Below are 14,912 nucleotides of genomic sequence, written 5' to 3'. Positions count from 1 at the left end.
TATTTCAAAGCTGTTACCAAAATCCTATAATATTACTGAGACTTATAATAAGGCATGACCACAGAAAAGCTGAAATCAAGTCAGTTTCGGCACTGAGGTAAAAACAGTAGTGATGAAAACTCAGTGACAGCAGAAACGATTGAACGGTGGGAAAGTCATGTCTGGAGATTACCTAAAAACTGAGCTATGACAGGATTGCGCCAATCCTGCCAGCGACTACTGAAAAGAAAAGAAAATGTTTTTTTGCTGTGTTATACCTAATGAAAATCTACAATTGTAAGAGAGGCAAACAGGCAAGGTTACCAGCATTAATTAATTTTCAGAATGGAAATATATCAGCTGGGTAATAACTTTCCTGACAGTACAACTTTAACATATATATATATATATATATATATATAGATAGATAAACACTGCTACAATCCATAGCTTACTCTGTAAGATCAGAGTTTCAGGTACTAACAGGACGTAAGCATCATGAATACAGTATATGTTCTGTGTCCGTATGATAAGTTGATACAATGGTGTGAAGACGGAAAAGCAAAACGCTGACCTCCTGTTAGCACCAGGTAATGATCAGCTCATTACATGAGGGTCAGCGTAAAATTCGGCACAACTCATTACAGCCCTCTGGAGAGTTCATTTACAGGATTGCAGTACAGGTTTCAGTGAATGTTAGATCAGAGTTAGAAAGAAACTGTGTACAGTTTACAACATTTCCATCAGAGCTTCTCTCCTCCCTTTCTCTGCCTGAAATTCCATATCAGTTGTGGATGCTTGAAAGAATACATCTGAAAATAAGATCATCCCAGCCATGACTGTTGAGCCACAGAAGAAATTATACAGTAGAATTTACTGTTTCAGATTGGCAACAAAGCAAATCCTTTACTTGCAAAGAGTTTAACTTAACTTACAAAGTAACGTAAGACGTTTTTTTTCCGAGGCAAATCCATGCATACCTTGTTTAAAGTCATTTCACAGACAGCAGACAAAGAAAACACAGGCCACATGCTAACCAGGCGAAATAACAACGGCTTAAACAAAACACACACACAAAAAAAGATCTTGTGTATTGTGTATTCTCATACCACATATAGCGAAATGTAAAATTCCCAGTTGTAGAAATCAGCGCCACAGAACTGTGCCAAAGATAAAAAAGTATGTAAATTAGGAACCATTAGTAGCAATCAGGACCTTGCAGGAGATAAGGGCGGAGGAGTCCGCATTGATGGGCAGTCTGGTTGAAGCCTGTCACAGAAGACAAAGGCCTTGCTCACAGAGGGGACAGGCCAGCGTGTAACAGACCCAGAATCAGAACTAATCTGGGTCACTCTTGGTGTTCTGCATGGCCACTGCCTCTTTGATACGAGTTGGTAAATGAAAGCCAAGCGACAAGTGCTACGCGCGCAAGAGTGCGCGGGTGGGCCACATGCCGGCTGCTCGCTGCTCACGGAGAAATCTTTCTTTGGCCCACAAGCCTAAACTTAAACGAAACAGGCCCCTAACACTCAAACAATCACCAGTCAATCATTACAAGGATTCATATCAGGCAAAGCCTGATTTATTTCAGTTTTTATTGTATATAATTACCGAATTCGACATCAGGAGTGTTGTACGGTATATAGGGGTTCTGGAGCCTACCTCAGGAAAGGGGGTCCGAACGGGCTGTTAGGCAGTGGAGCGTGCAAACCAAAAATTCAAACCTGAAAAGCAATCACGGGCGGAGAGGCGTGTGAAAGCCAGGGCCGCGGGTGCGCCGTTGGGGTCTATCGCCTGGGCCGCGGAGATCTGCGGTGACAGCGAATCGACTCTGGCACGGCTTCAAATGCACACAATATCCCACTAATGGACGCCCGAGATGGAGTTCGCTGGAAAAACAGTAAGGCCCAGATTTCCTTTCACCCACTCACTTTTTTTTTTTGTTTGGGGGGGGGGGGGCTTCGAACGCCGGCGAGATCGGTGCCGGGGCAGTAAATCCCCAACACCTGAGCGTCTGAAGCGGTAGCAGCCGAACGCGGAGGTTTTTCCCCCCTCTCTGTCCCCTGTGACACGCTCCCCTGGACCCTGCCTGCCCACAGCTGCGGGTCTCTCTCACTCCCCGCTCTTTAGATACCTCAAGCGTGAAGCTGGAACAATTACATTTGCAACACAAGGGGCTTCCTTTCTTCTTCCCCTTAGCTGTCCAAATTAAAACATGTATTGTGTAATCACTGTTTCTCTCCCCCCCCCCTCCTTTCAGAGCTTGGCCGGACTGACCTTCTCATTTTCAACGCGGCTTCACCAGCTCATCGACAAAACATTTGACATATATAGAATTTCTGCCCTAACAACAAGCCCCTGATACACACGACCCCCTCCCACCCCACCCAGAGTTATTAGGATGTGTGGTCTCTGATTTTGTTGTACAACACAATAACAACAACAAAAAAGATTTAAAAGATCTCAGTGATGTTCAAGTCATTAATGTAGCCTCTTACAAACTTGAATATTTATTACCTGAACTACATAGCATGTCAATGAATTAACTATAAAATTTGTGAATACACTGCCAAAATAAACATACAAGTGGCGTAATTTCAATATAAAATTTAACCTAAATACTTTTAAACAATGGTATTTTGAAAGTTATCGGTGATTTTGAGCTATATTTCTTAAAGGGCACTGTATCCATCAATTAATTACCATACAGAAAGGAAATGGTGTTGAAGAGAGAGACAGGCATGTTCTCTCTCTCAGAAATACAGTAAAAACGTTAGTAGCCTAAAGACAAGACAGAGTGCTGCCTATATAATCACCCCCAATCAAACCACTTTTTCTTTTTTTTTTTAGCGATATCTCAAATCACTGCTTGCTTAAATCACCAATGCTGTATAACGCAAATGTAAATTGTCTTTCAGGGAAGCTATTCTGTACTCAGCAGACAGGAATCGCATCACTGATTCGAAAACAGACACACTGATAACCGCTGGCGAAATAAAGAGAAAAGCGGTGTGAACTGTTATTTAAACAGCCTGATGCACAGATCCCCACGCTGACTCCAGCGTCCCTTCCTCCATGCAGCAGAACACTGCCGCGGGCCCGCGGAGTGATTTGTTTAAAAGCGATGGGTTTATAGGTTAGTTGACACCTTCATCCCTGGGAATTTTAATTAACTTCTCCCATCGTCAATATGTTAAAAAGAGCCGTTTCCATTATCTGGAGTCAGCAGTCTGTTTCACGGCCTGCTATTCCAGCCATCAAATTGGAGAATTAATGACGTGGATAATCGTCTCTTATTCTGAAATTTAAATTCTTGGCTCGGGGGACGGGGGTACAGGGGGGCTTCATAAATCGGCTGAGTGGCTCAAGGGCTCCAACCCTCCTCTGGTCAGGTAGCGATGACCGACAGTCCGGCCGGAGCAGTGGAGTCACAGGACCAGGCCACACAGTCATTGCGGTCACTGTGTTTCTGTTTGCTTGCAGGTTTAAAGCGGATATAACAGAGCAGCTGTGTGGTGTGCCGGTGTAGGTAAAGGGCCTGAGAGAGCCGGTCAGCTTTACATGCCTGTATGCCATTAAGTGTGTGGGTGTGTACATGGCCCAGCAATCAAAGCGGCAACAAATACAAGCCCACCTCGCCATGACATCCGGCTGCTTTTTTTTTTTTTTTTTTTTACGATATCTCATCTCGTTAAGTAAAAATATATTTGCCATATGCATGCGCCAGCCACATCGGGCTACTTGTCTCAACAACTAAAGAACGGGCCGGAAACTGTAGGTGAGCAACCGCTGGTGTTCTAGAATCCTCACACAAACCGGGCCTTCAGAGCTCCACTCATTTCAGTGGGTGTTGATTTATCTGGACTCACAACAGCAGGAAAGTGCGGTTTAATTAGTGAGTTCCCGGGGCGGTATCGAGTACTCGGAGGTTAAGGCAGAGCGGGAATACCTGTCAAAAAGAAAACACCGCATGACCCGATTCATGGTCGTTGGACAATTTGAAGTGTTTCTTCTTCTTCTTTTCTTCTTGCATCACAAAGCAGTGTGTGTGATGCAGTAAATCAGGGGCTGATCTGCCCGTTTCACGCCACCAGGGCACAGAATTCTGCTTTCTAAGCATTTAGGGCACGGATCACATTCTCTGCCATCTGCACTTCAGAGGTGTCAACTGACTTCAAAGCAAGTCATGGCAATAAATCCAGGAGTCTTTACAGAGGGCCCGGCCACCTGCACTGGTGTTCCCTGTCCTCTGTCCTTTCCCCCTCATCCAGACCCTTACAGAGATGAACCTCACTTTATACTGGCATGAACTTACATTTCCACAGAGATGACCACTGACGGAGAGGTCAGCTTTCAAAGATAATAAGGACGTTAGATAAAGATTTAGACATAAAGGAGGACAAAGATCAATGCTTTTAGAAGGTAAAGCTGGTAGGGTTACTGGAGGATTTAAAGGCAATGTTCTTGTGAATTGCTGATAGCTTTGAGCACAAACTTGACTTTTAGGTAGATTTTTCTGAGTGGTTTAAAATTTTCTCATAATGACCAATGATCAGGACCTGACACTAAGCATCTTGGCCTCCTGTGATCATGAGTGGGTCTTAGCTATTAGACTATAAGCCTGAAACGTATGCCGAAGAGTAGGAACCGAATCAATAAAGTAATTATTCCATAATCTGAATATTCTATTCTCTGATCAATAATTGGTTATTTTGATTTAGCTTGAATACTTGTTATTAAACAAAAAAGAAAATCCAAAGTTTACTCTATTTATGAATTTTTTCAGTCTGAATGTCTGAGTGAATGCAGAGTTATTAACAACACACAGAAAAGCTGAGTTATAAAACAATGCTTGGGGAACACAGCAGAATATTTGACTTTGGAAGCCACTCAATATTTTAATAGCAAATTATTCAAATGGCACATTCCAAGTCACTGGTCAGCCCAACCAATTTCCTCTAAATCTCTGTTGAGAGCTTCTGGATGTTAGGTTTGACCTTATTCTAAAAGGTCATTACACATCATAAACACTGTGTCAGGTAACTGCTACAATATGGTCACATCTGAAATGAAAAAGAAAAGGTGTCACAGCGAGAAAGGTTAGCAAGGGAGTGACAAGAGGCCATGGACAGCCGTTTGCCGTAACCTCCATTGTGTGATGATGGCTTGCCACCTTGCTGTATACACTCCAGAGCAGCAGAGGGGGGGGGGGGGGGGGGGCTGGGCCAAGCCCACTGAACCTGAAAGAGCGTAGATGCATAAACAGTACCCCAGACACCAAGACCCTTCATAACTGGCTGGAGATGACGCCGAGGGACAGTCCTATCATTTCAACAGTGTGCGGCCCCACCTTCCGGTCTGTATGCTCACCTTCACCAAGGGAAAGATGGTCCCTCAAAAGCCTCAACACTCTGGCTGGGGTCTGAGGACAACCATTCATTCATTCATTGACAATCTTAACCTGACTCCTGGGACACCTGTAGGCAGCCGTGCTAACACTAGCGCAAGCTACCTCCATAACTGAAGAACTACAGATCCATTTGTGGTGGCACTTAAACCGGTTAATGTTTTTTAGATTCTGAATGCTTCTTTCAAAGATCAAAGTTGCATAACAGCAAATAACTTTTACCCCCCAAACAAGGTCCTCTGGGTGTGGAAACTCTCAAATATTCACTAGGCAAATTAAAAGTACTCTTTGGTTCTCTGTTGCAGACTTAAAAAAGCAAAATATTGTCGCAACTGTTCCACATTTTTGCATACGAACGTCTCATATTTTGTGGTGAATTGACCAATAAACGTTTTACTTCAGCATCCAAGAGGATGATATAATGTAAGATATAGAACAACTACCTCCATAAATCTAGAGAGAAGAGGAGACAGGGCCTTACCTTTGTGATGGACTGATAGCCACCGACCACACCCTGTCCAGCGTCGGAATGGTGTGCAAACACTCACCAAGTCGGCTGGATGACAGGGCCCACACCTTAAAAAGAAAAAAAGCGCAGGATGAGGACGACATCCTGACACGTATCTGATTTAACACAGAAAGAAAATGGGCACAGTTATTAGACATCAGAGACACTTAATAAGTGAAAAAATAATGAAAAAATAAGATATGCTTTAAAAATGAAGCCATTTCATCAGTAAACAATACTCGCCTGCCTCAAAATAGCTCATGGATTAAACAATTTGAAACATTTTTCCTTAAATTTTTCAATTTTTTTCCCCACTATTGTACAGTGCAGCTTTTAAACAGACATCTTCTGAAAGCAGCCAACACCTAATATCACTGACATCAGGAACAATGATGTAGGTGTTCAACATTAAAGAACATCAAAAAAGCCTTGTTTGGTAAAGAGAGATAACTTATAATCAGCTCTGTCACAAGAGACAATATTAACAAAATAGGGGTAGATTATCCTCCTGCTTCATAAAGACATAACACTGGCTAAAAGCAAAAACCTCTAAAAAGATCTGAGATATTCTCTTCCAATGTTGCTAATGTGGCATGCAGTACTATACAGACTCACCAAGCATGACCAGACAGACTGCCCCACCAAAATGATACACTTATGATAGTGTGTTATCTGGAGGTTATCTGAAGGAACCTCAGACACAATGAATAGAACCACGAGGGATAATGCTGTAATCCATCTCCATATGTTGCACTAATGATAAGCATTACATACACTACATGTACCCTGTCATTTCCAAATTCCAAAAGCCGTTCAGATGAAACTACAAGCTTGCTTTCATCCATGATGGTGCATGTGAAGCTGTGTCACAGCAAAAACATCGCTCAGACACAGCCATGATCATTCGGGATGAATAAACTCTACACGGTAAAGAATCCTCCAAGAGCTAAATGACACTGTAAAGAAAAACCCACAGGGCAATGCATAACATAATCCACAGGCAAAATATTCTATTAAAATACATGCAAATAAAAACTGAAACGTGTATTCTAAACACCAGCTGAAACTACTTTTAAAATGAGAATTTTGGAATTCAAAACAAATTTTTCATAATTAGTGTGCAACCCAACACAAAATACTCTAACTGCATTCTACAGGCAACCTACACTCCCAGACAGGGACATCCAGTATACTGTGCATTGGTATAAGGCTTTAGGTGCCAACTGTGTGTCAGTTGGGCACACATGCCAGACTACAGTGATGGTACCGTGAGGCTTCCTCCACACTCAGCCATGACATCAGGATCATAAGAAGTGCCGTCATCTCCCACAGCGACCGGTGCTGTCTGCTGTAATGAAGCCCTGTTCAAACTGGCTGTGCCTCAGCGTGACTGTGTCTATCAAACACCCTTCAGACAAGTTCTGTGTCATCGACGACTTGTGAACTTACAGGTGATTAATGAATGCGGTTTGAGTGGCAGGCAAACGGGTACCATGTATCTGTACATCTGTACAGTCTGGCACAAGCCCATTCCAGCACAGCAAAGCAAATTAAACCGGTATCTTGTTTATGAGGTTGGAAATATGAGACTTACGTAAAAATGTATTAGAGCACTAAGGAAAGACACTGCAACACTGACTTGAAACCGAAAGGTTGCTGGCTTGATTCCCCACTGGGGCACTGCTGCTGTACCCTTGGGCAAGGTACTTAACCCACAATTGCCTCAGTAAATATCCAGCTGTATAAATGGATAACATTGTAAAAACCTGTAACTGATGTAAGTCGCTCCAGATAAAAGCATCTGCTAAATGCCAATAATGTAATGTAATGTAAAATACTTTTTTTCAAGCTTGTTTAAAAAGTGGTTTCCTGTCTTTAAAATAAAAATTTCAAGGCAAAACACCTACAAAACATGTACAGGTGCCTAAACTGCAAATGATGCTAAAAATCTTCATGACTGGTTCTGTTATGAATATATAAACACTCTTCACTTGCTCTGGATAACAAGCACTGTAATTTAATGACTGGATACACGGATTAAATGAAATAACTGGACAGGGGGAAGTTTTACTGATACCTGACTATGTACAAAGTGTGTAATTTAGGTAAAAAAAAATCTCTGCTCATTTAGAGAGTGCAGGACATGAGGGCTGGTCTCGTTCCTGTGAGAACCACCTTACCCGAGCGGTTCTGTCTCTGGATCCACTGACGATGACCCCACCTCTGCTGTCAACGCAGTTCACTTCCTGATTATGGCCGGAGTACTCCATGCAGAAAGCGCTCCGTCTGTGGTGAACAATGATCTTGCCATCTCTTGGGGGAAAAAAAGAAAGAGGAATTACCACACCGCAAGCTGAGCTCACATTAATGATGCACCTAAACCTTTACTAGACAGACTAAAAAGCGGTCAGATGTTTTGCCGACTGCTTCAGAGCTGTCCGCCAACCAAGAACACAGTCTGACGCCCCACACAACTTTATTTAGACTTTGTTTGGGTTTAAATCAGCTAACGGAGTTTGGGGGGATTAAGTGAAATATTTCGTAGAACAGAAGGTGACATAAACCTATCTGAATAAAGCGAATTCCAGTTTAAACCCATCAGAGAAGGCAACCATTGTCCCACGTTACCCTCCAGCGCTGATGAGGTGCGTATCCGTCAAAACAAATCTGCACACATCCTCCCGGTGTCCTGAATGCAGAGCCAAAGGCTTATGCTGGAGCCTCCCCCCACCCGCTTGGAGATGGTACGCTCCGATGTCAGCTGCCTGAGACAGATACAGCACATCACCGTCCAGCTGCATCCATGGCAACAAGCTGAGAACACAATCGAAGAATGGAAATTACTTGTACACATGGTTTTTCTCTGTTTCTATTCAGTTTTCAGTCTCCCCGAGATGACACGAGGACTAGAGTAATACAATGACTGCTTCACAAGCACAAATTTGATGGCACGCCCTAATGAGGAAAAAAATTGTCGTACTGTAAAAAACAGCTTTAGCTCCTTGGACACTGTCATCGGTTTTAAAAGCCTCAGGTTTTGTGACCCACATGACAGTACCGCATTTAAAAATACGTCACTGAAATGACATCTAGCTGCAGCAGGTTTTCTCTTTAACTTTGAACAACAAAGTCAAACAAGTGTAGGTATTCTTTGTTTTACACATTTTTTCATTAATTTCAGCAACAGTGGAGAAGAAACAAACAAAAAAAAGATATCATTCATGTTGTTAAACACAAAGCACAGAGGCAGTGGAGTGAGTTCAAACCCGTGTGTCACATATAATCTACTCTACACCTCTCACTAACTTAACAACTGCTTTGAGTTTCAGACTTCTTCAGCTTTTATAGTGATTGAAACCTTGATCTGTCTTGCACCCTGGATTATATACTTCCAACATGCAGCAAAAATGTTTTTTGGAATATGGACTTGGCATTTATGGAAGAGGCCAGCTGCTCCTCAGCTTAGCTTGTGCTTATGCTCATTTATTGTCCTGTATTTTGTGACTTCAAAATAAAGAAAAGTGCAGGGAGAAAAAAGTGCACGATCTTCCATCGATGCCTTGAGGGACATTTTTGCAAGCATTCAGGGTTATATAGATTGACAACAATATACATTATCACGAATGAATCAACCAGAAATGGTCAAACCAATTCCAGATTATTCCTCTGTAAAATGAGATTCTCATAGGGTATGCAAGTTCTCTATATTTTCAGGGATGGCTTGGAAAATTCTTCCCTTTTCAAACTGAACTTCAGAAACCAGAGTTGCAAGTGGTGTCCAGGGACAGCAGGGACCACTGACCACCATGCCTGTAGAATTTAGCCAGTTGGTTGGCTTTAGGATTTTGACTTGTTATTCTGATGGTGTAAAAATGGCTCAGTGAAGCTCTCCTGTCCTGGCACACAGTATAGCAGCATCCCTAGCGCTGTAGCTCAGCTATGCATGGTATGATGGGGTGCTTCCAGGACAATAACAATAAGCAAGAAATTTTCCCTAGATGAAGAAAATTATCGTTCCATAAGTCAAATTTGAATTGCTATAGTGCATATTTACAATGGAAATGATCACAAAGCACTGAACACAGAGCATAGTACATCTGCTAGGGGGAACTGGAAAACCAGAAAACCCATGGACAAATGGAGAAAAAAATGGAAAAAATTTTCCCTGACCCCGGGACAAAAATGAGGCAAGAGGCTCCTGGGAAACAGTGGAAATTAACAGTGGAATAACATGAACAATGCATCAGTCCACTGCAGCAACTGGAGTCTAGAGGCAGTGTGGTGGACAGGGGATAGCATGGTGGGCTAGGGTAGACCAAGGCCATGAGGGGATACCCTCCATACAGCTATAGCCAGGGAAAGGACTTTGTTAGCTTTACAGAGGAGCGATGGTCCAGGTATCTTGCCTGCTATGTCAGGTAAATGACAATCACCAGGGGCAGGAACACAGAATCACATATTGCCTAGATGGAGCCTGCTATAGTCTGCAGGGTTTACCACAACACCTCCATTTCCTTCCCACAACTTGCTCATTGCTACATGGTCAGGCAGTTTGACTAATGACTGTTAAATATGCATACTTCAGCCAACTTAATCAGCTGCAACTTAATCAGCTAACTCTGCTAACTCAGCTAACTCTGATATATGTAAACAGACTATTCAAGATTTATGAGTATTCAATGAGGAGGGAAATTCTGTAATAACTAAATATATAATTTAGATATTTTATACTTTACGGGGATTGTATTTTAAAAAGTGGAGACTAAAATTGCTGAGCTTACTTTGTCTTCCACTTCAGCATGATCTCTCTCCTACAGTGTCCCCTGGACCAGTTCTGAGAGACCTTCACCCTCTCCTTCAGTGGAATCTGTGGATACCTAAAAGATCAATAAGAAATCATAAATCATTAATTGGAATTCATAACGTCACATCGTAATGTGTAGTAATGGTTGCAGAATTGAACACATTTTTCTGTTGGAGCAGATCACTGGAAAAAAATGCAGTCTGGCAAATTCAACTTTTTAAGGCATGACCTGGCTCTGTCTGACAGTGAATGACCTATAACGGTTTAACCATGGACAGCGTATGCATTCAGATTTGTTGAAAGGCCATGTGCCAGATTGCTGGATATGTACCGGAAAGGAACAGCTTGTGGGTTTCATGCAACTGGGGGTTGTGGTCAACCATAGTTGTCAACACTGACATGAAATTAATTTAGAATGGTGCTACACACCAAATTCTCAAAGGGATGCTTATTTTAATTAATGTTCTTTTCATTAATGCAGAAAGTCTGTAATGTGGGAAGCCATGGAAATGCCAAAATGGCTTACAGCCAATTCTTCTTGTTGAGATTTTTTGTCTTTCAGGGAATAGGTGAAATCTTTCAAGCTAGAATGTTAACAAATTATTCCTGTTTTTATTGATTTTATTGATTTTATTCTTGGACAAACTTCAGTCAGCCTACTCTGACAGTGACTGAGTGAAACTTTTTTAGATTTATAGTAACAAAGATTAAAGTAAGTACTTTGCAGGCACATTACCAGATGAGCTCAATTCAAACAATTTCAGGCATTGGCCAACTATTCACTCTTAACGCTTGACAACCTGCAGTTTTTAAACTAACAATAAATTTAGACAAGCAGGATTCAAACAAGTTAAAGCACTACAAGTCTTTGACCGCTCCAGCCTTTGAAACAGTTCAGTAGGTTTTCATTTCACTTAAGACTGCTGTCAATCTGAGAACAGAAGAGAAGGGTTCAAATAAGGCATTAATTAGTTTAATTATGTGGTAAAATGCTCAGACAGAGTGACAAATGTCTGGACAAGCAAACACTCCTGGCCCTGTCTTGGATCGAGCATCATGTTGAATTATTTTGCAGATTCTGAGCCAGTCAGCTTTCCTGTTGTCCACAACATGCACGTCTGTGATTGGACCAACCATGCCACATACGGTGTCTAGACCAATTAGAGGAGAATGTGGATAACATGTGAAAAGAAAAACAACATGCCCATTATTTGCTATGTTTGTTCAGCAGATACAATTAGCGTGGAGCTGGCTTGTATGAAACATCTCAATTCAGTTTAAAGTGATAGCCACACAGTGGCATAATTACAATGTCCCTAGGTTTAATTTTTTCGAGAGCAAGAATAACCAAAGACAGAATATCTCTCAAATGCTAATGAGTCTATCTTAAAGTCAAATGGTATACTTTCTTGGGATGGGAACAAGTAATTGAAAGCTAGAGTAGTTGGAATAAAGCATGCACCTGAGTATTGAAGTCATTGCTTGATTGCTAGCAATGTGTTAAATAAAATGTGTCTTGTGTGAATGATCCATTTAAATAAAACTTCACTCCTAAAAACTGTTTTCCCAAGAAAGACACTGTGATACTATTCTTTAATAAGAGGAAGTGCCTCTTACATTTTTTTACAGGTTATCTACAGTGAAAGTAGTCACCCTTGCACTGATTTGGAGCCAGAAGGCAGAAAAAGCATTCATTCATTAAAGTACTTGGGTATGGTATCCACTGTGGCACCAGACAGAAGCACTGTAAGGAAATACTTTGATAAAATAGCAGAAACCGTAACAGAATGCAAGACTTGCAATGCTAAGATGCCATACCAGAAAAACACTGGCTCTTTGCAATATCACCTGCTATCAAAGCGTGTAGATAAAACACTCCTTTCCTAATAATTTTATACTTTGTAAGACCATGAACTAAATGCACATTCATACAGTTCTCAAGCATGATACATGCAGTTATCTTTCGTAAAAATGTTGTATTTAGAAAGATGAACGTTAAGAGTAATATTTTTGGAGCGTAATTTTACTTTTTCAATAATTTTACTACTTCAATATTCATTTTTTAACCACTGAATCCTCAGGGACATATAGTTTAAACATGTTAAACACGATTTACCACTGTCATTTAAGCCACATGGCAAGTTACTGTCCCCTGCTCCCAGTCATCTTAAAGCCAATGAGTTGATTGCAAATCCCTATAACCAACAGTACTGAGTTTATACTCTTGCTTCGCTCGTCTCCTCCAGGTAAAAACCTCAGGACAGTTAACGGAAATCTGCTATGACTGAAATCTACCAAGCAGACACCAAACCAAAACTGACTAGAGCTGTACTCCCAGAGAACCCGCTAACCAGGTAATCTATGTGTGAAGCTGTCCTACCTAACACTAGCCTATTACCTTTTTCCACTGTGGATCTGGAACCAGGCAAGCATAAGCAGGAACCAGAACTGTCTACCATGGTACAGCAGATTGGAGTGTAGCTATTTTGTTTTAACAGTTGCTTTCAACAATCGCAGTGCAACCATGAGGATTTCCAGGAAAGAAAAAAAAAAACGTCTACATTACCTGAGCATAATATTTTCTCCCTCACACTTCGCTCACGTCAGTCTTTAGACACAATGCTGAGTAAAGCAGCATAGTCAGGTAAACTTCGTAAGGTATAACTTCGTAATTCTCACTGGTATATATGAGAGTCCTGTAAAGGTTAAAAGTACATCACTAATAACTTAATGGTAGGCTATATATCGAAAGCTCTTTTTTTTCTCGTGTAGACTTATTTTTAACTCCAAATGCTGCAAAACAGGACTACATATCTATACAAATGCACGCAATCTGTAGAATTGCATCTATTATTATAATTATTTATTAATTTATTACAACTTAATTACTGTCACTCATGGATTTTCATTCAGTGATTGCTGAATTTACATGCACAACTATGCGTTAATAATAGTGTTTTAGTAAGCATACACATATAATTATTTTAAAATACAGACAACAAATAGTTTCTTGCGTCTGCTAAAAATTGGCATGTATTAGCAAAAATAATAATTGTAATATGTGCAGCATTCTCCCGTCTTTCCAAAAGGTGCTCGCGTATACACGCCCAACTCACTACGTATCAACGTGATGACGCAATAATGGGAAACGTGTGTCGAACAAGGGCCTCCATGGATAGCTGCTAGCCAGACACGGCGAAGAAACATGTAGCTTACATATCTGTGCCTTGTCTTGTCATTCCCGTGTTGATGCATTCGCTCGCTATCCTCCTCCAGACGGTGTCACGGTTAGTGAAATGGTAAAACTTCTTGCAAACTTGGGACAGACGGCAGAGAGACGTGCGATCCAAATAGGAGAGGATCAGGTAGAGCATGTCTTCCGGTAGCTGGAATAAAAGCATCTCGAGGTCTTTCAGATGTCGTTTCGTCTCTTATTTTTACTGTAGCCCTGTGCTTATTTTTAAAACGTCTAAGAACGCCAACGGGGCAGCTTTGATTTGCGGTTGTACGCTGTAACATACAGTTTTCCATGTTTTCGAAGCGTCTAGAGAGTGGTGCAGGAAGCCATTACAAAAGCAACCGGGGATCACGTGGTCCGTATTCGTCAATCTGATTTAAACCCCCCTGTGCACGCGCAATCGTATTAAATGACTTAAAAATGGCAGTACCTGTTGGTGGGTATATAACAATATTTAATGAGAAATAAAGTGGTAAAAAGGTGACTTTCGGTTTGTCAGTCAGCGGTTCTCTTGCACACGCCTCTGCAACAGTGCATAAATCTACGGCACCTCGCGCGTTCCTCTGGTTGCACAAACAGCAAAATGACGTAAAAAATAGCAGTGGGAGATGTTTTGTACTTGGGTCTGTGGTACGAGTAGAGTCCACTGGGATTTCTCCGCAGTTTAAACGTGGGTACATGAGGTCTAGAAATCTACAGCTGGTAAAACGTTCCTATTAAAGCAACGAGGGCTAATTCAGCTATATGAGCACGGAAATAAACTGCCAGTATTGCTGTAGTTTTCATAGGATAAGTATGCAATCTCCATCAGCTGTCGTATAAAGACACACGTGTAAAAGAATGAACAGCTGGTGAGAGAGGTTAAAGCACTCATCAGCACCCGTGCAATCTCGCCTCTTGACCGTCTCACGTAAAATGTCTGTTCAGTCGCTCCCAAATGTCTCAAAGGTAATTTTAGTTCCCACACATTGTCCTC

At 41.5% G+C, this 14,912-nt stretch overlaps 1 protein-coding gene across 1 annotated transcript in view; it reads right to left on the bottom strand.

The window, feature by feature from the left end:
* fbxw4 (F-box and WD repeat domain containing 4) overlaps window positions 1-14,376 on the bottom strand; it is a 39,087-nt gene extending 24,711 nt beyond the window's left edge. The window contains exons 1-5 of the mRNA XM_036547425.1: window positions 13,915-14,376; window positions 10,676-10,771; window positions 8,523-8,708; window positions 8,075-8,207; window positions 5,868-5,962 (exon numbers count right to left, since the gene is read on the bottom strand). Coding sequence (XP_036403318.1) covers window positions 5,868-5,962; window positions 8,075-8,207; window positions 8,523-8,708; window positions 10,676-10,771; window positions 13,915-14,099 — 695 coding nt within the window. The 5' untranslated portion in view covers window positions 14,100-14,376. The remainder of the gene's footprint in view (window positions 1-5,867; window positions 5,963-8,074; window positions 8,208-8,522; window positions 8,709-10,675; window positions 10,772-13,914) is intronic.
* Between the last annotated feature and the right edge of the window lie 536 nt (window positions 14,377-14,912).

The sequence above is a fragment of the Megalops cyprinoides genome, chromosome 15, assembly GCF_013368585.1.
Source record: "Megalops cyprinoides isolate fMegCyp1 chromosome 15, fMegCyp1.pri, whole genome shotgun sequence".
NCBI classification, from domain to species: Eukaryota; Metazoa; Chordata; class Actinopteri; order Elopiformes; family Megalopidae; genus Megalops; species Megalops cyprinoides.
The sequence above is the reverse complement of the archived record's forward strand: the minus strand, read 5'-3'. Positions and strand labels throughout refer to the sequence as shown.